Source organism: Neoarius graeffei, chromosome 1 (assembly GCF_027579695.1).
Source record: "Neoarius graeffei isolate fNeoGra1 chromosome 1, fNeoGra1.pri, whole genome shotgun sequence".
NCBI lineage: Eukaryota > Metazoa > Chordata > Actinopteri > Siluriformes > Ariidae > Neoarius > Neoarius graeffei.
Genome location: NC_083569.1, coordinates 21587628 through 21615414, shown reverse-complemented (window position 1 = coordinate 21615414; position 27787 = coordinate 21587628). Strand labels below are relative to the sequence as shown.

General features: G+C 39.5%; 4 non-coding genes and 1 gene segment (V, D, J or C); 3 read left to right on the top strand and 2 right to left on the bottom strand.

The window, feature by feature from the left end:
- Nucleotides 1-7999: 7999 nt before the first annotated feature.
- On the bottom strand, nt 8000-10026 carry LOC132883945 (T cell receptor alpha variable 12-3-like). The segment is given in 3 exon segments: nt 8000-8194; nt 9584-9876; nt 9984-10026. Coding segments are annotated over 3 exon segments (531 nt in total).
- Nucleotides 10027-11542: 1516 nt separating this feature from the next.
- On the top strand, nt 11543-11615 carry trnat-ugu (transfer RNA threonine (anticodon UGU)). The gene has a single exon. It is a non-coding gene; the product is annotated as a tRNA-Thr (tRNA).
- A 3061-nt stretch (nt 11616-14676) lies between these two features.
- Nucleotides 14677-14749, top strand: trnat-agu (transfer RNA threonine (anticodon AGU)). The gene has a single exon. It is a non-coding gene; the product is annotated as a tRNA-Thr (tRNA).
- Nucleotides 14750-20296: 5547 nt separating this feature from the next.
- trnat-agu (transfer RNA threonine (anticodon AGU)) lies at nt 20297-20369 on the top strand. Its single transcript has one exon. It is a non-coding gene; the product is annotated as a tRNA-Thr (tRNA).
- A 3915-nt stretch (nt 20370-24284) lies between these two features.
- On the bottom strand, nt 24285-24448 carry LOC132898759 (U1 spliceosomal RNA). The gene has a single exon (XR_009656579.1). It is a non-coding gene; the product is annotated as a U1 spliceosomal RNA (small nuclear RNA).
- Nucleotides 24449-27787: the final 3339 nt, after the last annotated feature.

The following is a 27787-nucleotide window of genomic DNA, read 5'->3' as shown; positions in this document are numbered from 1 at the left end:
GACATTCTTGGAGGAATGTTGGGACTTAGATCTCCACTTTGGTAAATATAAAGAAGGAACTCAGGTTTAGATTTTGGATATTGTCTGTACCAGTGCAAGTAGTTGTTTATACCACTTGAGTCATAGCTGCAGGACAGAGTAACATCACTGCCTTCATATCTCACTGTCTGAGTGAAAAGTGGCTTTATTGACGCTGCCATGGAGTCACCTGTCATAGAGAAGAGAACATAATGTGTTTAACCTTTACACCATCAAACCAGAACTACATGTCAGACCCACATTCTGATTTTTCTAACCACCACACAGACTAATTAATCACTCATTCTACAATTAATATTTCTGAAATAACACAAAAATAAATAAATGGATAACTCACCTAGTGAAAGCCACAGACCCATGAATATAACAGTGAACATGATGAACGGTCTCAGCTGAATGAAACTATTATTTGTGTCTCCAATATTGTTCACATCATGCAGGTTGATGAAGCTCCGCCCCACAGCATCACATGACAGTGACACCGACAGAATGAGACAGGCTGATTTTGGGGGTGTGCCTTTCAATTTAAATATGTAAATATATCCACTGTGATTGGCTAACAGAATCCGTGTGTGGATGGCAGAGTTGGATATTAGCCAATCAGAGTGAAGCTATGTACTTACTTTGAGAGTTCAAGCTGCAGCTGCATAATCAGCCTGGAGTGTTTCCATCCCATGATAAAACACAGCATGAGGCAAAAGAACCAAGGTGCTTTTTCAATAAAAACAATATCACAAACTTTACAAAAGCACCTCAGAGAATAATATAAATTAATTGAAAAGAGTATGGCATGTCCCTTTGAACACTCAATCAATTTATAATAATAATAATCAGCATGGTCTTGGAACATATGAGACACTGGTTTTGAACCTCCTGTGTGAAGAATAAACATGTCAGGGTCTGTCCATTCTTCATCAAAATTGATTGATTTTTTTTTGGTCCATGTTTCTTTTTTCAGAGCACCATGTGAAATTACTTTCCTCTGTTTCTCTGACTGTCTCTTGTCTTTCCCCTGTGTGTGTGTGTGTGTGTGTGTTTCACTGACTCGAGTCCTTGACTTGAGGACTACACAGATTTCATTGGCCAAAGAAACACACAGCATAATTATTTTTATATCCTTATCAGAAATTGCTGTGAATAAGTCATGATAAATAATTTAGTATAACAAGTTATTATTACTATTATGAGAATCAGGGGCGATTCTAGCATCTGATCTTTGGGGGTGCTTAGCCCCCAGAGCTGACAGAGGCACCTGGCTTGAACGACAGTGTTTCCACGTTTATTCCGCATTTAGACTAGACTTAACTAGACAAGAAGACTAGACTAGACAAGACTAGACTTATGCAATGTTTTAACAGAAGCTGACCCAATAAACTATGATATCTACACATTTACAACCACTGACACAAATATTTACGTTATATTTTTAACTAAACAAGACCTACTACTGCATTTGTAACGTTGGAGCTATTCATTTTGAACAGTGGTAATTGTTAATTAATGTGTTATTGTGTATTGTGTAATAATAGTGTGTATTATTATGATTTTACATTAGTTTACATTAGTTTATATTTTTTGTTATATTTGTTATATTTTGGTCGTGTTCTTTTGATAGTCATTTGTTTAATTGTTTGCTTCGTGCATGTACGTTTCAGTGTCTGTTTTGATTAATTTGCTAATTATTATGATGTTATTTATGATAAATATATAAATATAAATATATAAATGATAAGCAAACGTAAACGCTATGTTACATTAAATAAAATTGACTAACACACGGTGGTCTAGCACCGTAGCACTTGTACAGCTCTGCACAAAAGTATCTCGATATGGATGATAAATGTCGTTTTTATCATTCTGTTCATAGACCAGGGAACATCAGTATTGCATTATGCATATTATTGTGTTGTGTTTAACAACTGTAACTCCAGTCCGTACCTTCACATCTCGCTATGCCAGTAATACTCAGGTGCTACTTCGAGTTCCTCATCGGCGTGGAATCCAGTTAAAAAAACACCAAGCACTCACGCAGACAGGCAACCCAATCAGAGGGGAGGCAAGGAGGAGAGGGATTTTACTGCTCATAGAACTATCACCTAACAGGTGAATTCAAGAACACACACACGGCCGCGCACACATTCATTGCGCAGTGCGCAAGGGCACTTATTTCTGAAAATTACATCCAAAAGCAGTGTTTTTGAGGGTGCTGAGCAAGGGGGTGCTGAGCTCATTTTTGGGGGTGCTTGAGCACCCCCAAAAATAGGCTAAACACGCCCCTGATGAGAATGTGATTGATTTATTGACTCTGTAATCACAAAGCCTGTTATTTCACTGAGGTGAGGAACAAACCAGCTGCTGCTCTTGGTAATAATATTAAAGATGCCAGTAAGCCATTAGGCCTTAAGGGAGGTGATGCATTTTGTGTGTGAAGTTTGCTGGATCGAGTGAAGGTTGCAGAGAGAGAGAGAAACTGGGTGTTTTATTTATTTTGTGTTTCTCATTTCCTCTCTGTAGCCTCGTGTTCTGCCTGGCCTACCTGTCCTCTTTCTCTTTTTATTTATGTTATCAATTTGCCTCTAAAAAATAAATCTCATGATTGCTCATTGTCATTTAAACATGAAACAATGTAAGCACAATAAAGTATTTACATTATCCAATCACAAACACCTCCATTACAAGTGAACCTGTCCAGAGCCCATTTTATTCACTGCAGCTGTAATGTGCTTGTCCATGCTGGACACAAATATATTACACATCACACATTAGTAAGAAACTGTATTTATAGCCCAACTGCAATTTCAGTTTTCTTCATGAATTAAGAGAAACAAGTCATTTTGTTGATGATGAGTTGACAATTATACTTTACAGCTCGATCGAATAATCAGATCTGATGCTGAAGCTCCAAAGATTGGAACACAAAGTTCCAATAAGTGCAATAAGATCTCACATTTGGACAAAGTGTTTTTTGTACAGTACTATAAATACTATGTATGGTTGAAGAGAGTCTATATTATAGTAAAAAGTAGTACTCATAATCAAAGAAGTTGAACTCTTTGGGGATGTGATCAGGGCCCTCGTGCTTGGCCCACAGTAAGATAACTGACGGTGTCATCTTGTGGAGAAAGGTGAAAGACTTTAACACACCAAGGTTGTTTTGTTTTCTTAAAATGAACCTTGTCCCAGTTTACCCTGAAAACAAAAGTGTTGCTGGGAAAAAGAAGTCTTTTTTTTTCAATTCACAAATCATTACAGCAAATAACCTAACTTGAAAAAACTCATGAGCTTGTACAGATCCTCAGCTCCATCACTCAGGTTCAGTATTGGTCTCAACCACAAACCCTGTGGACCTTTCTGTAAAGCCTTCTGTCTACTGTAACTGAGTAAGCTAGAAAGTCTTCATGTGTCCACAAAACCAGGAAATCTTTATGATTTTGACAGTGAAAATTGGTCCATGCGGACATCAGAAGTTATACTTGAAAGTTTTGGCACAAGTCTATAAAAATCAAATTTCTATATTTTGTTTTAATTGTATTAATATATTTACATGTTTACACAGACAACTACTTTACACTTAAAGTGTGTAAGTCAAAATGTGCCATTAATCCAATCACGCAAAAAAATGTGTTAACCACCATGAGATAAAAGTGACGCATTTGAGATCAGTTATTGACTGACCTGAGAGTTATATTCACTATAGATCATCCCTGAAGCTTTTAGCAACCTGAGACCTTTAGCTGTGAAATGTTACCATCTAATAAGATAATCTGCTTTGGAAATCCTGAGTAATGTGTATTCGTTTTTCCACAAAAAGGATATAATTCATAAGTATTGAAAATGTGTCTAATCTAGTAGCCTGCTGAATGTGTGTACATGCACTGAATATGGCAATAATTCAACTGGGCATTTATATGCACAGCAATACCATGATTAGAATAAAAAAACAAACAAACAAACAAACAAACAAACAAACAAAGTGGATCAGTGAAGTAGAGTGGCGGCTACAATTATCGACACCTTAATGATCTTTTGACTGTTGCAAAAGTAGAAAAAATTTTCAATACATAAATTGTGCATGAATAGTTACTCAAACTTCCACTGGAAAAAAAATGAGTTGATTCCCGATTACTTAGCGTATGAGATCATGTGACACCATTCCACAAGTACTGACACCTTTGTCCACAGTTATCGACACCGTTCCACAATTATCAACACCCAGATGATTATTTATTTTAAAAAATAATCAGTATGTGTTATTAAGTTAACAAAACATAGTTCTTATTTAAAATTTGTTTTACATAGACATATTTCGTACCAAATATATATTTATATAAATATATAGATGTCGGTGCTTACACAAATGAGGAAGTAATTCTAATGTTTGGAAACAAATGAACTGATAATGTTTAACCTGTCAGAAAATATTTTTGTTCCACTTTCTACCCACTTTCTAAGTATTTTCGTAGATCACATTTTGTTCATCATTTGTTGTTGTTTGTATTAATTTCTAGTTTTGTAGCTTACCAATAAATGGCAACAGGCAATTGACATTGTAACTGCATGAAACTCCAGGTCAAAGGTTGCATGTCGTTCCTCGAACCAAAATATAAAATGTTTACTGATATTGTAATATGTGGTAGATATATACTGCAAAAAAAAATTTTCTGAATGGAATAGAAAAATCTGAACATTTCAAGCATGTCATCTTTTTTTTATATGCTAGGAATTTAATTCTGGTCTAATTCTATTTATTGCAATAGGATTCCAAATACTCTATAAACATTCCATTCTGTTATGAATCAGAAAAAAAAAATTATAAATCACAGCACTTTTTTTTTTAAAGTACTTCATCTACTTCAACAATGCTACATGAAGATCGATCCATAACAGTTGTAAATGTCACTTAATTCCACAGGGTGTCGATAATGGTGGACACCAGTGAAAGTGATCACTATTATCGAAACATCACGTGACTTCTCAAACACGTGTTTAGATACAAAATGGCGACTGTCAAATGAAAGAGTAAGAAATAAAGTAGGTTTAGACAGGATATCATGAAATATCTGTGAATTTGATGAGTAAAAACATGTCCATGATCTTTCCACCATGCTTACCTGTGATAATAACATCCAGGTTTTTCTCAACTTGCTGATCGCCTAAAAAAATTCCATCTCAGGTAATGAGCATGTCATCAGATGACAAGATCAAAGGGTGAGGGGTGTCTTCCGGTTGATTAATTAACCAATGATACCTGTTGTAACTGAAACTCATCTCATCATCTGTAGCCGCTTTATCCTGTTCTACAGGGTCGCAGACAAGCTGGAGCCGAGCCCAGCTGACTACAGGCGAAAGGCGAGGTACACCCTGGACAAGTCGCCAGGTCATCACATAGACACAGACAACCATTCACGCCTACGGCAATTTAGAGTCACCAGTTAACCTAACCTGCATGTCTTTGGACTGTGGGAGAAACCAGAGCATCCGGAGGAAACCCACACAGACACGGGGAGAACATGCAAACTCCACACAGAAAGGCCCTCGCCGGCCACAGGGCTCGAACCCGGACCTTCTTGCTGTGAGGCAACTGCGCTAACCACTACACCACCGTGCCGCCTGTAAAACTGTTTTTTATTGGTAAATCTGAAGCGGCGTCAATACTTATGGACTGTTTATAATTTTAGCCATAAGAATAACAACACAAAAAAGTTAGGATAGGGAAAACAAAAGACTGGGAAAGTTGTGTAATGTTTAAAAATAAAAATTAAAAATAATAATTAAAAAACGAATAAGGTTAATTGGCAACAGGTCAGTAACATGATTGGGTATAAAAAGAGCATCCCAGAGAGGCTGAGTCTCTCAGAAGTAAAGATGGGGAGGGGTTCACCGCTCTGTGGAAGACTGTGTGGGCAAATAATGCAACAATTTAAGAATAACATTCCTCAAAGTTAAATTGCAAAGAATTTGGGAACACGTCCTCCACGGTACATAATATCATTAAAAGATTCAGAGAACCTGAATAAATGTTTGTCTGCAAAGGATGAACATACGCTCATCGTATGGTCAAAGGCATCAAAAATCAGGCCAATGCATTACCATATTCTCTTAAGTCTGGGGCTGCGCTCTGCTATAAATGAATAAAAGTTGATTGGAATAAATCATGGGGTAAACTGGGCAACAAAGTAAACTACAATGAATTTAAAACAGGATGCAGCAGTAACACCTGACACACTCCCTCTTTAATTTTATTTTCTGTTATTCAGCTGCATCTGTTACCACAAATGTTTATATCTGTGGTTAACTGATAACAAGTTGGTAAAGGAAGTATCTTTGATAAAAACCTTTTAACTTCACATGTACTGTTCTTAGGTTTTTGTACAGCCTCTCATTGACTCTGTATTACTGTGAGAATCCTGTTCTCAGTGCGCAGTGATAGAGTGCAGAATCTGAGATCTGTAGATCTTTAATAGTAAGTTCAGTCGAGTCTGAGGATGTTTTTGCCTTGAATCGAGCGCCAGAAGGGTTGCGCCCATCAGAACTTCGTGACTTTGCGCCTTTAAACAGTAAAAACTGTGGTGCGCTGTTAGGATATTGTTTGTACCAGTAAAGCCAAATGTTATTGCTGCTTGACTGATATGAACATTTCAGAGTAACAGTGTCTGTTTCTTTCCCCACAATGTTGGTATCTTTGTCCATCGGCCCAATGTTATCTGCAACACTGCCTGTTTGCAAAGAAGAATAGAAATAAATAGATCTGTGAAATATTTCTGTCAACAAAATACTGACTTACAAAAATAAGAAGTTAATATATTAATACACACATGAGCATTAGTTAATACAGTGAATGAGCTGATGAAGGTTAATTACCTGTTGCTACAGTGAGAATCAGTGGGATGTATCTCACTGTGTACAGTAAGTTGTATAGTTGAGCCATTTCTGAACACAGCTCTGTGAGGATTCTGTATAATAGTGCTGTATGTGCTGAAGCTGAGGTTGAAACAAGGTTTACACATGAGGGAACATGTGTCTCTAGAAGGCCACACCCAGGAAGTGCAGCTGTTGTAGCAGAACGTTACACAGATCATCACTTCACAGCATCAGTGACAGTGAACTGAGTCACCAGTACAACACAGAACAAGTCCTGCTGCTGATTAACCCAAAACATGCTTTTTTTCCCATCGCAATTGTAGTTCATGATGATTTTATCCATGAAATTGATGGATGATCATGATTTGACTCTTAAACAGCATTATTTAAAAAAAAAGCACACATCCAGAACTGAATATCTCCGCCTCCATACATCCCTTTATCTTTACTAAGTGCACAGTGGATCTGGAACCTTTTCCTGAACACACTGAGCGAGTCGCAGGAATTATCTTCATTTTATTTCAGAGTTTTTGGAGCTTCACAAAAGAAGACTTTTTTGTTGCAACTTGAGGCACAAGCACCTCTGCCAGTTTCTCTGAAATTAATTTTTCCGAACAGGACTTAAACAAGGTGTGGAAAAAGGTTTACACACAGTGGGTTAGTAAAATGTATATATTTTTTAAACAAGTCAAAATATTCTTGGCAGTTCATCAGTAGATATCGCCGATGGGGAATAAACACCAATAAACAAGATTTCAGCAGATAATTATTGTACAACAATCCTAAAATACCCTAATGATACCCTGAATATGCTGCTGGTGTGAAATTATTTTTCTTGTACATTGCATGTACATCAAGTTATTTATTAAATAAATATATGCAAAACATTATGACTATATTTCAATGTGTTATGGAATTATGTATGAATATTGTAATATCACATTGATATCACCACATTTTAATCAAATTTAACTCCATTAGCCAAGTGATTATCTCATTTAGTGTCAAATTTCTGCACCTGTAACATTGTGTGTGTGTGTGTGTGTTTATATATGGGAGACCATTGCCAACTTGGCATTGTGAATAACAGTTGAAATAATCATGACTCCGTGAATCCACTCTGAAGCTCCACTTCTCTGACCAGCAGGTCTAGTTTTGCCTGTTTAAGGCCCATCCGCTCCTGATGGTGCCACTCATACAGGTCTCGGAGTAACTGGAGCCGCTCCTTCTCAATGCTGATCAGCTCCCGGGTGCACTGACGCTCTCGGCCAGCTGTAATCTGGCTGCCTGCAATCTGGGAAGCGGCACTGCGGTCTGGGGAAGTGATGAGATCGATACTGTACTTCCTTCATATGCCAAACACCACTCAGCTGCAGGCCAGTGTATAAGGGACATGAAGCTCTTGACTGGGTAACAATGAAATGAGCAGGCAAAAGAAAAACATTTTACTGAACTATTTAACTTGTTATTTGTTCATAAATTTGTGTGAATGTTTGCTCATTTAATAAAAAGTATAAAAATAAAAATACAAGTTATTGTCCAAAAATTTAAAAAAGTTTCAGTTATTCATTCCCACATTATATATGTAATGCTTAACAACAATACAATATATTAACATATTTTGACACTTTATATCTCATTGTTTTTTTTTTATTAAAAACAAATACCACGTGACCTCATGGACTGGATTTATCAACTACTATAATGCCTTTAGCAACTACAGTACAAATACCTTTAGCAGTTACTAATGCCTATTGCGAGGATGCGCATTGCAAAGATGCTCTGGACAAAGTTGCACTTAAGATTCCTTCTTACGAGTGAGTTCAGGAAAACCACTTACAGAGACAACGTTCATTGCTTAAGAATGTCTTTAAACTTGCTCTTTAGCTCTAAAGTGCAACGTTATCAGGAAACCCACCCCAGATCATTAGATAAGTCTATGTTACTGGTTTTAGCAACATAATTGTAGTCTTTGTTCTCTTGTACCATAGCCACAAAGTGCACAGAATTAACAAATTAATGGATAATTAACATCCAAACATGAAGAGGAAAGGAGAATCTTTACCAGTTTCTTCTCTCAGTTAGTGTTGCTGTTGCTCTGCCCCTCCTCTCTCTCTCTCTCTCAGCTCTCTTTTTCTTGCATCCACCAACAAAAAAGAATGAAGACATTTCTGCAGAATCAATTAATAAATAAAATGTGATTTTTTTTTTTAATCAGAAAAAATTATCCTTGGGGCATCATCAGTATATCTGGAGCATGCAAGTCTCACCTGTGTGTGAGAAACACTGCGAGGCTTTCAGTGGATCATTACTGTGCTACAACTTCAAGAATAATTTTACAGGCTATATGGTGGCCATGAATATATTTTGCACATAATTATTGTTAATGAAGTAAATAATCATAAAAAAGCAAGTAAAGTTTTAACTAATCATTAATATTTTTAAGAAGTTAGATGTGAGGATTAGTATTTAGGTCTAAGTCAAAATTAAACATTAACAGTTAATAATCAGGACAAAAATGATGGTTGATCATCCGAAAGCGAATTGACATACAGGCAGTTAGAATGTGCATGTGAACATATAAATAGCTCCATCTTATGAGAAAAGCACAGCTCTGCTCCAGTCATGTGTAGTGCTTTTTGTACAGTGTAGTTGGGTTTCCTGTCACTGTGGGCCTCAGAGCGCAGTAGTACAGTGCAGAGTCTGTCACTGCAGCAGGGGAGATGAACAGATCCACTTTCTTACTCGTTTTATCAAGCTTTATGGAAAATTGTGGACGAGGCGGTTGAGGCTTTGTGACACTTTCAGTAGCTTCATCAATCAGCATCAGAAACTCTGGTCTTGATCCAGGCTTTTGTTGATACCAGTGGAGACGCCAAACTGATCCAGTATATGTGCAGGACAGTGTGATGTTGCTGTATTCAGTTATAGACATGGTGGTTTGGTCTGGTTTAATGCTGTTGTCAGCAGCCTCTGCTATAAAGATGTTAAAATAATCATGACCATTTATTTTAATCATAGTTTCAAGCGGAAACTGTGTTTTCTTTTAATAAAAAGAATCATGCATAATGTATATGACTTACCAATATCAGCAATAGTGAAGAAAAGCAACAAGAGGGGTGACATTGTTATCCTGAGTGTTTAGTTCAGACCTCGAGCTTTAGAAATAGCATGGAGCTCACAAGTAGCTCCACCCACTCCACGTATATTTATTCATATTCATAACAGCTTCATCACATACTACAAACTTATTTTCCATGAATAATAAAATATCATCCTAAGAAGCCATGGATTTACATATTTCCTTGACTCAATTTTCCTCTTATATTAAGTTAAATTTAATTTCTTTCAATCTGAAGGTATTTATTTCATTCTCAGAACATAACTGATTCTTGTTGGAACCATTTTCTTGAGATCTTGACAGAATGAAACTTTTCATTATGAGATCGCACCATCATTTGCGATCATATCATTCTGTGTAAAATTCAGCACAAAGGAATTAATGGTTTAAATCAAAAGAGTTGACTGTCTACATACCACATTCATCATATTTTACATAAATAATAAATAAGGGACTCTGTTACATCTCTGGACGTATTTCTCTCTCTCTCTCTCGATACCAGATAATTGGATTTGCTGTGAATGTTTGGAAACTGTGGGTATAACTGACATTTATTTTGGGACGTTACTCCTGGATTTCATAGACATTTCTCTTCATGAAATGTAAATAGCTTTTATTCTGTGTTGGATTAGAGTGTTCCCCCCGTTTCCCAAGACACAGGAGAACAATTTTTCAAAGCCAAAAACCTTTTTGGGAGCAGTTGGGAGTTAGGTGCCTCGCTCAAGGCCATCCCATATTAACCTAACCGCATGTCTTTGAACTATGGGGGAAGCCAGAGCACACCCACGCAGACACCAGGGGAACATGCAAACTCCACACAGAAAGGCCCCCACTGGCCGCGAACCTAGAACCTTCTTGCTGTGAGGTAACCGTGCGAACCACTTCCACGCTGTCCAAAATTAAGCCTACTCAGATAGCTTTTTTGCCATGACGCAGATTCAAACCGGGGTTGCTGCAGCCATAACGCAGAGTACTAACCACTATATGATCACGGCAAACTACCCAGAGGTAGTCACATATTAACTTTCAAGACTATATCACTCATAGTTTTCAAGTTCTGCTCCGGAAACAAAACCTCCCCCTCAGACTAACCTGAGAGACTAAGTCTGAAATTGTTTCCATGGAAACATGAAAAATTAAAATTTCTCAAGTTTCTTTGTATGAAAAGGCACATCTACATCACCTTGTTAATATGTATACCAAGTTTCAAATCCGTATCATGAATAGTTTTGGATATATGCTCCAGAAACAAACATTGCTCTTAGAAACAAAGTCAAAATCTATTTTTTATGTAAAAATTTGAAAAATACTTGAGAAAGTAGCCAGAATGTACAGTCCACAGCCCACTCTACGATTAACACACTGCATTATTTAAAATGCGTGTCCTTTTTTGTGAGGCAAATAGTAAACAGAAGCAAACTACAGCTAGGAACTAAAGTTGTGAGTGATGTTACAGCAGTTTCTGTGGGCTGTTTTGAGGATCAGCGCAGGGGCTTCAAGGTTCTGCTGTGAAAGATTTAAGGCTCCATAGCTCAGTGGTGAGAGCACTGGTCTTGTAAACCAGGGGTCATGAGTTCAATTCTCATTGGGGCCTATAAGGGACTTTTTGAAAGTGGAAAGATGATCCAGAAGTAAACAGGGTTTGACAAAACTTGGGCCCTGTACTACGAAGCGGGTTTTCTGGCTTACCAGGGTAACTTCAAGAGCAACTTGATCATGTGCAGCGTAACTTCCCAATTAACCCATACTACGAAAGTTGGCTATGTTCAAACCGAGGTATGGTGCCATGGCAACTTACGCTGCATCTCAAACCTGCTCGTCTCAGGTTATGTTCTTGGTTAACCCGAGGTTTCCGATTAACCACACCCTTTTTAAACACCACCTCTCCACCGACATTTCCTCTAGAGACAATGCCAGCGTACCTGGATGACCCGTGCGATATCGGAGCGCAGATTAGAGATGGGATTTATGGCTCTTTGATGGGATCCGCATCTTTGTGATCCATTCTTTGAAAAGAGCCGTTCAAAAGACTGGCTCATTTGGCTCTTTTTAAATATTTATTCAGTTTTAAGAAGACAGCGTCTAAAGAAGCCAGATCCCTCTGCTTACACAGTGACATCAATATTTCTGGACATACCTTTTATATAAAGCAACCTAGACTTACATTATTGTAACCCCTAAACGCTCATAAATAACCATTAAAAAACAATGAGGGCTTCAATGAATGTCCATGCAGAACGGCTTTTCTGTAAAAAAAAAAAAAAAACACTCAAGAACATAGTTATCAAGAACGCAAGAATATCTCATCTCATCTCATTATCTCTAGCCGCTTTATCCTTCTACAGGGTCGCAGGCAAGCTGGAGCCTATCCCAGCTGACTACAGGCGAAAGGCGGGGTACACCCTGGACAAGTCGCCAGGTCATCACAGGGCTGACACATAGACACAGACAACCATTCACACTCACATTCACACCTACGGTCAATTTAGAGTCACCAGTTAACCTAACCTGCATGTCTTTGGACTGTGGGGGAAACCGGAGCACCCGGAGGAAACCCACGTGGACACGGGGAGAACATGCAAACTCCGCACAGAAAGGCCCTCGCCGGCCCCGGGGCTCGAACCCAGGACCTTCTGAACGCAAGAATATTTTATAGAAAAACACTTGTTTTACAAAAACATTTAAGTCTGAGATACAAAATAGATACAAAAATATAACACAAGAACTAGTTATCACACAAGAACATTTTAATAGAAAAAAACAAACTTTCCATATTAAAAATATTGAAATTGTAATAAAAATAGATACAATTAAACAGTCAGATAAATAGATAAAGTTATAACAAGAACACAAGATTATTTTAATAGGAAAAAACAAACTATTAATGCAAAAAATATATTATTAGAAAAATAGATACAACTAGACAAACAGATAAATAAATAAAATACACAAAAATAGAACAAACAAAATGACGATAGAATAAATTAAATGAACGTCCGTGCAAAGTAGTTTTCCCACAATATTATCATTAATATCACACAACAACATTATAAACTATATACAAAACAATTTGAACTATTAGGCAAACAGATAAAACTTGAATAAATAAAAGGCAAATGAATGCTTGCTTGCACGCGCGCACACACCCCATTATGAATGATGTTTTTATATTTCATTTTCACCTGTTGCCAGGTGCGTTTGGCACTGCTGTTGCCTCTGAAATGTTCACAGGACATACACCAACTTAATCAAAGGGACTGAACAGTCAGTCATCCTAATTCATGTGACTCTGTGCACATATCAGCTTAAGTAGGCTACTGCATGAATTCACCATACCAAATTTTATTCAGGATTTTTCGGATAGGGTGGCACGGTGGTGTAGTGGTTAGTGCTGTCGCCTCACAGCAAGAAGGTCCTGGGTTCGAGCCCCGGGGCCGGTGAGGGCCTTTCTGTGTGGAGTTTGCATGTTGTCTGCGTGGGTTTCCTCTGGGTGCTCCGGTTTCCCCCACAGTCCAAAGACATGCAGGTTAGGTTAACTGGTGACTCTAAACTGACTGTAGGTGTGAATGGTTGTCTGTCTATGTGTCGGCCCTGTGATGACCTGGCGACTTGTCCAGGGTGTACCCCGCCTTTCGCCTGTAGTCAGCTGGGATAGGCTCCAGCTTGCCTGCGACCCTGTAGAAGGATAATGAGATGAGATTTTTCGGACATTAAACAAGCTATATATAACTGGGGCCACGTCGAAGGACCATTTTCTGTGACTTGTGATTGATCATGAAGCTTTCTCTCATCCTATACTTCTGTTCTGGAACATGTAGAAGGGAGAATGTACTTACGCATTTACCCGATCGGCAATTCGTTGCCAACATGCTTGCCGCTCCTTATTGGCAGCCGCTGTGTTAGATTTTGCTCTTAATGTTGTTTTGAACTCCTCGTAGCTTTGCATTATGACAGCGCATTCTTCCTCCGTGAAGTACGGCGACCGTGCCATTGTGAACAGTGGTGATTTGCGCTGATAACCTCTCCTTTAACGTGAACGCGCATTAACCCTGATTAGGTTAAACCAGGTTCAACAAATCAACTTCATAACTGGCGTCGTAGTACCGTTTAACCCCAAACAAGATAACCAGGTTTTGTCAACCCCGGTTTAGCGGGGGAACCCTGGGTTACTTCTGGGTAGGTTAACCGCCGTTCGTAGTACAGGGCAATGAGAGACTAAGTCTGAAATTGTTTCTATGGAAACATGAAAAATTTAAATTTCTCAAATTTCTTAGTACGAAAAGGCACATCTACATCACCTTGTTAATATGTATACCAAGTTTCAAATCCGTATCACTAATAGTTTTGGATATATGCTCCGGAAACAAACATTGCTCTTAGAAACTAAGTCAAAATCTTTTATGTAAAAAATTTGAAAAATACTTGAGAAAGTAGCCAGAATGTACAGTCCACAGCCCACTCTACGATTGACACACTGCATTATTTAAAATATGTGCCCTTTTTTGTGAGGCAAATAGTAAACAGAAGCTAACTGCAGCCAGGAACTAAAGTTGTGAGTGATGTTACAGCAGTTTCTGTGGGCTGTTTTGAGGATCAGCACAGGGGCTTCAAGGTTCTGCTGTGGCCCCAAGCTTCAGCAGCTGTGAAACAGGTAAGGCTCCATAGCTCAGTGGTGAGAGCACTGGTCTAGTAAACCAGGGGTTGTGAGTTCAATTCTCACTGGGGCCTGGAAGGAATGCTTTGAAAGTGGAAAGATGATCCAGATAAAAGAGGGCATATTGAGAACACTGACACCAGAAGGTGAGCAAGTGCTGCTTATGATATCTTGTCACCTGAAGACCACTTTCTACTGGTGAGAATGGTCTCATATGGACTGGTTGAAGCTCACTGAGGATCTGAAGGTATCTTTGGTGTGCAATTTCTGTAAAGCACTTTGCCCTCAAGTCTCCATCAACACCCATCGTCAGGTGGTATTTGTTTATATTTGGAGGCTACTTTGCAAAATTTACCAAGTCTTGTTTTTGGTGGTAATATACAAGTTCAGATATAAATTCATAAATCTGAATGTCTACTCTTAAATAAGTGGAATATTGGCTTAAAAATCAAAATGTATTTATCTACATTATTATTTATCATAACTTTTTCTTTTAGTCATCTTTACCAGGGGTGCCAATAACTATGGAGAGCACTGTACAAATCTTTTCACATTCTATGACATGTCTGAGTTTCTATAAATTGAAGATTTTCATACCAGATGCTTTGTATAAGAGCCATCCTCCTTTGATTAGCTTCAGTTTCGGGAAGGCTCTTTCAAATAAATTGGAAACCTAAAAAGTTTACATAATGGGTTTAAGTGGGTTCTTTGATCTGTGTGTCAGACTGTCAGGTGTCAGAAATCTGAATTGTACCTCTGAGTGTGTCATGTTTACATCCATTGACAGAGTTCTTTTGCCGAGACCCGCCTGCATATGCTGTAGATTTTGTGCAGCTGAGGGGGTCATATCAGAGTTTTTGCTCAAAAGAAAAACTGAGAAAGTGAAAGGCTTCCAGACTTTGGCCACCTTTGGCGACTTGAAACCTATGGCAGCTCAGTTAGGCCTCCGTTTATAATATCCTGGGAAAGACCTGCAATGTATAATCAAAAAATGTCAGTGCAATGTCAGAATAAATGAATAATATTGTTTTTTATTACCTCTGCCAATAATAATAACAATTCATTACATTTATATAGCTATTTACAAGGCACCAAAAGCACTTTACAGTGGAAGGCGATCTGACTAACTAACGCCAATGCCTAGCACCCGTCTGAGTGATGCACCGCAAATATTATGCAGTATTTTGCTCACCACACACCAGCTTGGGGTGGAGAATGGTGAATGAGCCAATGGCAGCAGCCATTTTTCCAAGAAGTCGCAGGGTAAGCACAGGTGTTATTAATGACAGCCAATAAGATTCCAATTCAGTGTAGCAGAATCAGATCCTTATTGGATGTCATAAATAACACCTGTGCTTACCCTGTGACTTCTTGAAAAATGTCTGCTGTGAAATAGGCCTATTTTAGTCAAGTTTTCAAATGTCACACCTCCTCATCTCATGATCCATGCTTGGCCCTGGTCCCTGGCCTGACCTCTGACACTGACTATCTGTGGGTTGTTTTCCCAGATTTTTCTGCAAAATTGAGAGAATATTCTGCACCGCTGCTGTGGCAGCCTTGTCAGCAGGGGTAGACTCCTGCAAGAGTGTGAAATTAGCCATGCTGGTATTACAGCTGTGACAAGTTTTTTATAGTATTTAATTACAAAGCGACTTGTTTGCAAAACATTGTAAAACATTACAGTAAGGCCTGCAGTTTCACTGGGACATCAATACATTTACTTCCATTTTGATTAAATTAACGGAGTCATAAGCAGTCCATGCCCTGCCTTAACGTTACCTCGGATTGCATCCTGAGGGGTACTGGCTTGTGAGGTCCTCTCTGAAAAATACAGCATATCACGTTAGAATAACTATCGATAGATGATTGAAATGTCTCTAGCAGAACTTGAACTATGGGTACCATGTATATGTATGTTCGTTAACTTATAGGGCAAACTATCTTTTAAAAGAAAACGGAACATGTACAAGTTAAGGAGAAGTGTGCTGCGTTCACGTTCATGCACAAGTACTTGGGCTACTAGCATAGCCGAGCAATGAGATGCCCGCTAATGAAACGCTAACGAAAAAAAAATTTCCATACTCACTGACAAACACTGCAATCTATCATATTGACAAACAACTCTCTCACTCTTACACACAAATACACACCCACAAACAAAACCATCCACAGCTCTGCCAGTTAGACCACCAAAATAAGATTTATGTCAAAGACCCTCTGCTTCAACCCTCTCTCGGTCAACGTGTTTAACGTTAGCAAGACAGCTATTATAGTGGAGCTAAGTCTAACATTTGACTTGCCATGAAACACCTGCATAATGTGTACTACTGCAACACATACAGTACAACACATTTGTCCCATACTTACACTTTGTTGAGTTAATTCAATATCATAGTCGCCACTGAAGTCCATGCGATCCTTGTTTACCATCAATGGATTGGTCACTCGTCAAACAGTCCACCAAAATCCGAGTAGGAAATGGCCGCAACAGCTTCCGGGGGAATCGCTGAGCGTAGCTGTCAGTCAAACACAAGTTAGCCAATGGGAATGCATTCCTGGACAGCCCACCCACACGTGAAGTTTGTGCCAAAACTGCAAGCAAAAAGTCAGGGAGCGCAAAAGAGAAAGCTGGAATCGCAACCAAAATAAATTACGTCAAACAAAACTGAGAAAGACGCGGAACAAAAATAAAAGGTTTCTGAAGAGTAATAGACTGATATTTTGCACGATTACACGAATAATTTGTTTGCCAGTCAATTGACTTTTTTTTTTTTTTTACTTTTTTTTATTTTGATTTATCGTTTTTATTGATATTTCAAAAGTATTGTATGAACATTTTGGCACAAAATTGATTCCATATGAGCCAAAGATGCATGTGCCACTGGAGGAACAGACCCTCAGGCCCTCAGCCTGCACCTCTGGTTCTCGGGCCTTAATAATAGTCCTTACGGTTGCAATGTGAATTCAATCGGGTCCTTGCACCGCAACAATGAACTGCTATAATTCCTAAATGGTTAAAAGAATATTTTTGTTAAATGCCTTGAATTAAAGCCAAACAAAACCCAAAAAGTAAACTCCTTTATACTGACAGATAATATCCATACAAGACATGTTTGAGTGTTCACTTGTTCATATTTGTACCTGTATACTGTGTACAGATTTTATTTTAAAAGGAAAACAGTGTTCCTGTGCACCGCCATCTTCCTCTCTCCAAGGTTCAAATATCACATTCTGAGGACAAATCGTGACGTCACTGACTCCAAACCACTGAGCTCTCCGTAAAAATCTGGAGCGTTCATAGCCTATTCCCTGCTGTTGAGACGAGTGAAGCCATCTGACTGCCATCTTACCACTCACATCGATAGTGTGTGATCATTTGGCTTCTGTGTTAAACTGTCATGTCTGATCAAATTTGCCCCAAGAAAAGTATCTCCTGACTTTTTTCCTTTCATTACCTCTTCTTATTTTCTCAACTTTACCCACATTCCTTACATATCTTTATAGCACTCCCCTTCACTGTTATTGTTCGGGGTTTTTTTTTCTTTTCCAGTTCAGTCTCTGATCATTTTTTCGAGTGGCTCTTTTACTACTATAATTATTTTTACAGAGATTATTTCACTTTTTCTTTGTACAGGAAATCATATATTGGACGCCATCCGGGAAATAAGCCATTGGCCGGGAAATATGACCAACCCTGATTTAAGAGTACTTATCAGTATACTTGGACTTAATTTAAACTAAAATCATGTTTTAACAGCCAATCATGCCCATTTTCTCAATTTGTGCAAGTGGGTGTGACGTGTGTAAATGATCGACATTGTCATTTGTGCTTATAATAATAATAATAATAATAATAATAATAATAATAATGCTTAGCCTGAGGTAAATGAAAATAACTACTGACCAAACTAGAACAACAACATCTCTTTTTATTTGCATCCCTCACTGACATTTCTGCCTAAGGCTATGGTCCTTCTGTCATTTAGGCTACTGAGGCTAATTTACTCAGTTCATTTTTCTTTTTGAGTTTGAGCCGTTGAGCTTGAGTTCTCACATTCAATATCAAACATGTCTAGACTTTGGCTTTGATCTAGTCTGGGACATTTCCATCAAAAATCTGACACAGTCACAGTGTTCATCCCAGATATCACTGTCAGATTTTCAACAAAAACAGACAAAATGATGAGACAGATTTTCTGTTATTTTGCTCTTGCAAACCATCATAAAATGCTGTAGGTGGGTCCACGCAAATGGCACTGCGCACACACTGGTAAAAATGATCACACACTATCAATACTCACAGGTGAAATGTCCGTCCACAACCTTTGACTGGACAGTTTGTACAGTTCACTGCTGCACATGCAGGCATTTTTCTTGTAATTTTTCTCACCAACTACATCAATAACTTGACCAGTTTTGTTTAGCTTCCAGTAGCCTAAATGACCAGCCTTTATTTGTTTCACATACACTCAAGCACCGACTGAATCACACAGTGAAATTTCTCCTCTGCATTTAACCCATCTGAAGCAGTGAACACACACAAGTGAGCAATGAGCACACACACATACCCACAGCAGTGGTCAGCTATGCCACAGCGCCCAGGGGGTAAGGTGCCTTGCTGAGGGGCACCTCAGCCCAACCTCAGGCCATGGCTCCTATATACCTAACCACGTGTTTGAACTGTGGGGGAAACTAGAGCACCTGGAGGAAACCCACACAGACACAGGGAGATCATGCAAAGTCCACATAGAAAGGCCCCTGTCAGCCGCTGGGCTCAAACCCAGAACCTTCTTGCTGTAAGGAGACAGTGATAACCACTGTGCCACCCTAAATGTTGAAATGTCAAAAAATAAAAAAAATTAAAAATAGGAACCCGTAACACCATCTTGTTAACATGCATACCAAGTTTCAAAACTGGATCATGAATAGTTTTGGATATATGGTCCGGAAACGAACATTGCTCTGATAAACTAAGTCAAAATATATTTTTTATGTACGGTAAAATTTTGAAAAATACTTTTTTCAAAAATCCAAAATAGCAAAAGGCACCAGTTCACATGTTGCTTGATATGTATATAAAGTTTCATGAAGATATCTTCAGTAGTTTTAAAGATATGGCCCAGAAACAAAAATGTGACCGGACGGACAGCCGGCCGGACAGAACCCATTTCTATATCCCCCGCCAAAATTCATTTGGGCAGGCGATCAAAAAAGAACCAAAAATACTGGTTGAATTTTTTGCGGGTTGCAGTTCTCATCACCGGAAAACCACTGGCTGCTACTGAGGATGGCCCCACATGAAGAGCCTGGAGATCAGTGAGGTCACTCATGGTGCTTATGGTTTGTCTCTTGAGGTCTTGGCCTGTCCAGTGTTTTTGTTAACTCAGATGAGAAAGTAGCCAGAATGCACAGTCCACAGCCCACTCTACGACTGACGCACTGCATTATTTAAAATGTGTGTCCATTTTTTGCGAGGCAAATAGTAAACAGAAGCTAACTGCAGCTAGGGACTAAAGCTGTGAGTGACTTTACAGCAGTTTCTGGGGGCTGTTTTGGGGATCAGCGCAGGGTCTTCAAGGTTCTGCTGTTGTCCCAGTCTTTAGCAACTGTGAAAGTCTTATGGCTCCATAGCTCAGTGGTGAGAGCAGTGGTTTAGTAAACCAGGGGTCGTGAGTTCAATTCTCACTGGAGCCTATAAAGAGTTAGTGAAACTGTCTCTGAATCTTACTTTTGTTGGCTAGGATGATACCAGTTTTAGTATCGGGTGTAAACAAACCACAGCTGATGGATTCTCAATCCTCCCTGCCCTTCTTTTTCAGTAAACGATACGTTTTTGTTTTTTTTTTTAATTATTAAAACAGAGCAAATGCAGTGAGAAGGTACATTCCAACATCCATGTCGGTAAACCTAGGCCAAAAATAGACATCATCACTCCAATAATTTTGAGCAATTTTGCACACATCATAACCATAAATAAGCTAACTTCTGTCTGTATCTATCCTCTGCTTCTCTCTGACTTAGATTATCCAAGCACTCTGGTAGTAAAGCTTTTCTAGTGGTAGCTTTCTTCGAACTGCAGACATCTGACATCTTCAATATTGCTTGCCTTCAGTATGTAAACAAAGTTCGCTTTTCCCCCGGGATAATGGCAGTAACGGTTGCTAATGTAAGTGTGAGATCAGTGCAAGGGGTCTGTTGCAAATTTTGACAATGTGGCACAAAGTTATAGAAGGGAACTTCTTTATAATCTCACTATCTGGTGTGACCCAGATGAGGATGGGTTCTCTTTTGAGTCTGCTTGCTCGGCTATTGGCTCCAAATCATCCTCAAAAAAAAAAAAACAAAGATTGAGGATGAATTTGAAGAGCTTTTGTGTCTTTTTCAAAAGAATCGGTATCAAGAATTCACGCCACTGAGGAGAATATTATAGAGTCCGTGTGGAAACAAAAGAAGGTACTGGTGCAAATAATGTCAAGCGTACAGCGCCGTCAATCTGTAAATCGTTGCGATCTAATAATGGCAGGCAAGCTTTTAGTGATTTTTGGAACAGGATTCAGATGCAAAAAAGTATTTTTCAAAAACGTTTTTTATTTATTCGCTAACTTTACAGTGTAATTGAGCACAGCACACACAGAAAACTGGGGATTTTCTGACGTAACTTTCATTAGACTAGCACTTTAAGAACGATGCAGCCAAGTGAAATCTGCCTACCCGTCAATCACTGCGATCTAATAATGGCGGACAGGCTTTTAGTGATTTTTGGAACAGAATTCAGACGCAAAGAAGCATTTTTTATTTATTTGCCAACTTTACAGTGTATTTGAGCACATCACACACAGAAAACCAGGGATTTTCTGATGCACCTTTCATGAAACAAGCACTTTCAGAACGATGCAGCCAAGAGAAATCCATGTCGCCAGCAGTTCAGGTCGACTATTTAAGGCATCCATTAAATTAGCTAACTCAATTTTCTGATATTTACCTAAAAGCTAAAAACACAGAAAACAGCTACAACTTAGTAAATGAAGATAAAATATGACAGAACTACAGACAAAAAAATCTGAACTTCAGCAAATGGATGCATGAATTTTTCGACGAGCATCCTGTCTGTCAGTGTTAGCTAACGCTACTTATGTCATCTGCTGCACTAGTATATTTTGCCTGAGAAAGTTTCTCAACTAAAGACAAAATAAACAAAAGAACCATGACTTACCTCTGTCTAATTTGCTAAGGCATCGTGTTTAGCAGATAGTTATAACTTCGCACGACACAAATCCTCATAAAATATAAAGTATGACGGACTGATAGAAAACAGTGTCGCCAGTTTCTCGAGTTGAAGTCCATTAACGTTAACATTAAACGTATGATGATGCTGTGTGATGTCACGCATTCTTGCAGCGCATGCGCATTCAATGATAATTCCAATGAAAATGTTCTTTTAAAAATTGATGGGTGTAATTCACTTTAGCTTATTTTTTTGTTGTCTAAATCATTATTGACGAACTCTCATATTGATGGTGTTTTTAGAATAGATGAAAATGAATAAAAGTATTATATTATAATAAACACTGAAGCAGAGGGAGCTCAGCTCCTGCTGGCTGTACTGCCGAGGCGAGGAGGCGGAGCTGAGCTCCGGAGGGCTCCGGCCTAATTTAATCTCTGGGTTCGGAACCTGAAAAGTCGGTCCCCTTCTAGATAGAAGTTTTGTTTTTTTGTTTTTTTCCTGGTGCGAACCGTGACGACATCAGAGGGCGTGTTTTTAGTTTAGGATAAGTTTCTACATCTTCTTATGATTACTAGTTGGTCTGTGCTTGTATTTTGGAAGAAAGCAAATATCTGCTATGTCTGCAAGTCTTATGAAGACAAGGAGGCTCAGGCACCAAAGCGCAGCGTGTGGAGAAAATGTACCTGGCTCCGCATGTTGCTGGTGTTTTCGTTCTGCTCGCACGGCTTTCTGACCACCAGGGAAGAAATAACAGAACAAAGCTTGCAGGCAAGCAATGTGATCCACCATCTCCGGACTACTGTTTACTTCTGCTGTGCACTGTGCAATGCCTTCTGTCGATGACGCATTCTTGATGACAAATTTCTGTTGAAAACTCATGGAGACCAAGGGCATCACTAGGCCTTTTTTTACTGGGGCACGTGCCCCAGTAAAAATCAGCTGTGTCCCAGTAAGAAAATGTTGAAAGATTTTTGTAACAAACTAGTTTCTTTGGCGGATCATTTATCTACTGTAAGTTGTAGGACAGAGTGTGTTTCAAACTTCTATCGTCTCTTCTTTCTAACTAATTTTCTGATTGGTCTGGGAGATTCTCACTGTAAACATAGTGTGCATGTGGTGTGCCATGAGTCCATTTAGCCTACTGGAGAGATGAGTCTACTCTTTGGATGAGTCAGAGGATGGGCTCTGGATGAGTTAAGGTAGCACAAAGTTTTTGCAACAAAACTAAGCAAACCATATTCTAACAAACCCATTAAACTACATCGAATTAAACGATATTAAATTACTTTTCCAGATGGATATCAGACAATTCTTCTCACGAAGCAGAGACAGGGGCAGGGAAACAGTGACAGATGAGGAGGAGGGTGAGAGAGGTAAGATTAAGGTTGTAGGCTATGTGCTAGTCAGTCATAACTAACCAGCTAAGTTCGTGAATCGTGAGAGTTGAGGTGACACATTTAGCATCAGCATGCATTAAAAGCCCAAATGCCAACAATAATTTTTTTGGGGACTGGGATGTGTTTTCCGTCTAGTTGGCCTATTCCTTGCATAACTTAATCCACGAGAGCATAAGAATTATCCACTTTGCATAGGTTGTCCAGGAACGTTAAGGTGCATTGTGCGGGTGGGGTGCAGTGCCCCAGTAAAGCTTAATTCCTAGTGATGCCCCTGATTGAGACCCTTGCTCGTGCCAAGGTTCCCAGAAGCCTGACCTAAACCTGTTCAAGAACACGTTCCCTGGTGGTCGGAAAGCCGTGCGAGCAGAGCGAAAATAACAGCAACATGCGGAGCCAGCTACATTTTCTCCACATGCTGCACTTTGGTCCCTGAGCCCACTTGTCTTCATAAGACTTCAAACACATCATGCAACTTGCACTCCAGCACACAACATCAGGGGAGAGGAAAGAAGGAAGGAAGGAGATAGATAGATAGATAGATAGATAGATAGATAGATAGATAGATAGAAAAGCCACCAGCTCTATTTTTGACTCTGTCAGGGTTATGGGAAAGAGAAGAGAGCAGGAACGCATTCCCCCACTTTCAGAAATTATGCAGTCGATATTCCCGCATTTGAGGAATTCGCAAAGGTCTGCATGACCCCGGTGAAATTCCCTCCGTCAATGGTGCATCCTCAACAACCATTTTCTGCTCAAAACTCATAAACCCTAGCCGGACACAAAGAATAAAAGAAGCCTGAACAAAACCTGTTTCCTACTGCTCAGAACACAGCAACCAGAGAATTTTTTTCCACGTCACCCTTAAGAGCATAACCCTTCTAGTTCCTCAAAGATTTAAAGCAGCTAGTAGCTCTTGATGTAAAACATCTGAACACAAAGAAAAGAAAAACCAACAGCTCTATCTTTGACTCCCACAGAATTAGGCAAAAGGGGAGAGCGCGAACGCAGTCCCCCACTACCAGAAATTATGCAGTTGAGATTCCTGCATTTGAGGAATTCACAAAGGTCAGCACAGACTGAGTGCAATGGCTGGGCCTCACTTTGGGCAACCCACCTTCTTGATCATGGTGTTGCCCCTGCCAGGTAAGTATGAGTTTTCTTGCCTGGCTGAGATGTAACCCTGCAAGGGTGTAGGCTGCTCCATGAGGGTGGGCAAAGCGTCTGAACAGGGTTTTGCATAATTTTTGGCCCTTCCTCTTCCAATTCAGCACAAGACACTGGTGGTGATTTCATGTGCGCTCCCTCTACTGGTCAGACAAGATATGGACCCGAAAAGACTTTGCACCAACCGGCACGTAGCCCTTTTCCACCAACAGGGAACGGGTTCCGTTCTGGTTCGCGCACCAAAGTTTGATCCATTCAGAGCATTTTGGTCAAAAATCCATTGGTTCGGACAGTGGTTAAATTGGCTTTTGTAAGGAGGGGGAGCTCTTCTTCACTCACAGTGGTCAATATCTCTCAAAACATTTTTATTTATCGCACCATCAGTTTAATACATATTTTATCAGCTTATGGCCTACTTATTTATATCTCACATCAATGCACATATTGGTAACTTATTAAGCCTATGTTTCACCATCAATCTACACTGTAATTTGTAATACCTATTCACAATATACACCACCAATTCACATATTAGCAATAGTTCTTTACATCTCACACCATAAATCTACATCAATCAAATCAATTGTTTGCTACACTTAGGCCAAGTTTACATTAGACCGTATCTGTCTCATTTTCTTCGCAGATGCACTGTCCGTTTACATTAAAACGCCTGGAAACGCCGGGAAACGGGAATCCGCCAGGGTCCATGTATTCAATCTAGATCGTGTCTGGTCCGGTGCTGTGTAAACATTGAAAATACGTGGATACGCTGTGCTGAGCTCTAGCTGGCGTCGTCATTGGACAACGTCACTGTGACATCCACCTTCCTGATTCGCTGGCGTTGGTCATGTGACGCGACTGCTGAAAAACGGCGCGGACTTCCGCCTTGTATCACCTTTCATTAAAGAGTATAAAAGTATGAAAATACTGCAAATACTGATGCAAATACTGCCCATTGTGTAGTTATGATTGTCTTTAGGCTTGCCATCCTTCCACTTGCAAGTGGTAAGTGACGCGCATGCCTGACATGCACTGAGATCACACACACAGCGGCTCAGTCCCGAATCACTGCTCGTGCGCTATACTCGCGCGCTCTGTGAGCTGTGCAGGGCCGGAGTGCGCACCCTCCAGAGGGCACTCGCTGTTCAGGGCGGAGTGATTTGGAGCGCAGGATGCCTGCGGAGCCGAGCGTATCCGTGTATTGGTGTTGCTGTGTGCACGCGAATCGTGTATTGGCGTTGCTGTGTGCACACTAATCGTTTTAAAAATGTTAATCTGATGATCTGCTGATACGGTCTAATGTAAACCCCACCTTACTTACATGTCACAACATCAAACCACATATCAGCAATAGCCAGTCATTACAATTTAATTTACAACTTTCCAAATAAGACTTAGATCAAGTTTCTCCTGCCTTTCCTGTCTCTGTCTACATGCTCCTGGGGAGACTCCCAGATCGTCCGGGAGACTAGGGATGTCTGAATTGTTTAATTTTGTTATTTAGTCTAGTCTTAGTACCCCACAGCAACCTCATAACTTTGGCCAACCAAAGCAACATTGGATTGGGGGTCAAGCGCGCGAGCCAATGGAAAAATCCAGGCTGCCAGTTCTCACTATCACAAGGGAGGTTTGCTAACACTCCATGCACAAAGATAGGTTAGTGGGCGTCCATTAAATTAGCTAACTCAATTTTCTGATATTTACCTATAAGCTAAAAACACAGAAAACTTTTTTTTTGTCTGACTTTTACTAGACTTAGAAATAGAATATTATTAGAAGAACATCATCAGAGGGTCTACCATTGGCAATTCATAATATTGACATTAACATTGACTTTAGGCATATTAAAGTATGGTCTATAGTCACTGGATTTATCTAGATCTGTTACTATTAATAAGATTTAATTGACATAATATGTGGTTATTCATACACACACACTTTATATACATATGCTAAAGAGCACTTCAGCCCAACACCACCCCATGTTAACCAAACTACATGTCTTTGAATCGTGGGGTTAACCAGAGCTGACACAGAGAGAACACGCAAACTCCACACAGAAAGGCCCCCACCAGCCGCTGGGCTCAAACCCAGAACCTTCTTGCTGTGAGGCGACAGTGCGAACCACTCCATCCCCCTGCTGCATAAGTTAATATATTTTTAAAGTCTCCCCGTCGGGGAATCGAACCCCGGTCTTCCTCGTGACAGGCGGAGATACTGTCCACTATACTAACGAAGATGACGCAACAGCCCTCATTTATCAATAAAAAATGTGGTATGGAAAGCACTTACTGCTGGGCACAGGCGTAACTTTAATAAGGACAGGTGGGGACATGTCCCCACCAACTTTGACAGGGCAGGGGACAGTCCCCACCAACATTTCACGCCTTTTCCGAACGTTTAGAGACACGCGCGACTGTTTTCCCCTGTTTTATCCCATGAATGATAAGCCCCGCTGTCGCCGCCGCTTAGCTGCTGTTTTGAGAGCTGTAACCTGATTGGCGGCAGCAACCAACGACTCATTGGACCAAACTGGACAATGTGAACATTAAAGACATTTGTCAGCAGTTTGCGGAAGTAAGTGAGAGGAGAAGGAAGGTGTTTGGTACTTTTAAATGAATACTGTGGTGCATAGTCTTACATGGAGGGCAAGGGAAGTTTCATTTTTTTGTTTCTTTTTAATTATTATTATTATTATTATTTAAATAACTGTAAACTGGAGGCTTTTTTACATTATTGTGATGTTCGTCCCTAATGTTGAGATGTTCGTTTCTTTTTGAAATGTTTTAAATTTTGTAATAATTTGAATTGAATTGTTTGACTTGCAAATACATTTTGTGGTTTGCAGAAATTACACAGATTATAAAATCACCTAGATTTCCTTTATATGTAAGATTATATTATTAATTTGTGCCTTGTTGAAACTGCTACACCTGTTTCTTCCCAGACCTGGTGTAATCCTGGTTTAGTCCAGGTATAATCTAGTTTATTATTATATTAATTCTAGTTTAGTTTGCTCTTGTTTGTGGTTTAGCCTTGGTTTAGTCCTGATGTGATCCGTGTTTGCCCTGGCTGAAACATTGAAGTTCTGGTTTAGACCATAGTCCTGGTTTAGTTTTGAGTAGTCCTGTTTATGTGCTATCCCTTACCCCTTAGTTTGTATCTGTTTTGACTGAGCATTGTTGGTGGCCCTATTGTTTTTTTGTGACACTAGAATCAACAATAAAAAGATGGCAATGAATGTTTTAAGATGATACTGTTTATTGTGTATTTTTTCATATAGCGGTTGTACTGCAGGACACAAGTCCTTCCACAGAATCTAGTAA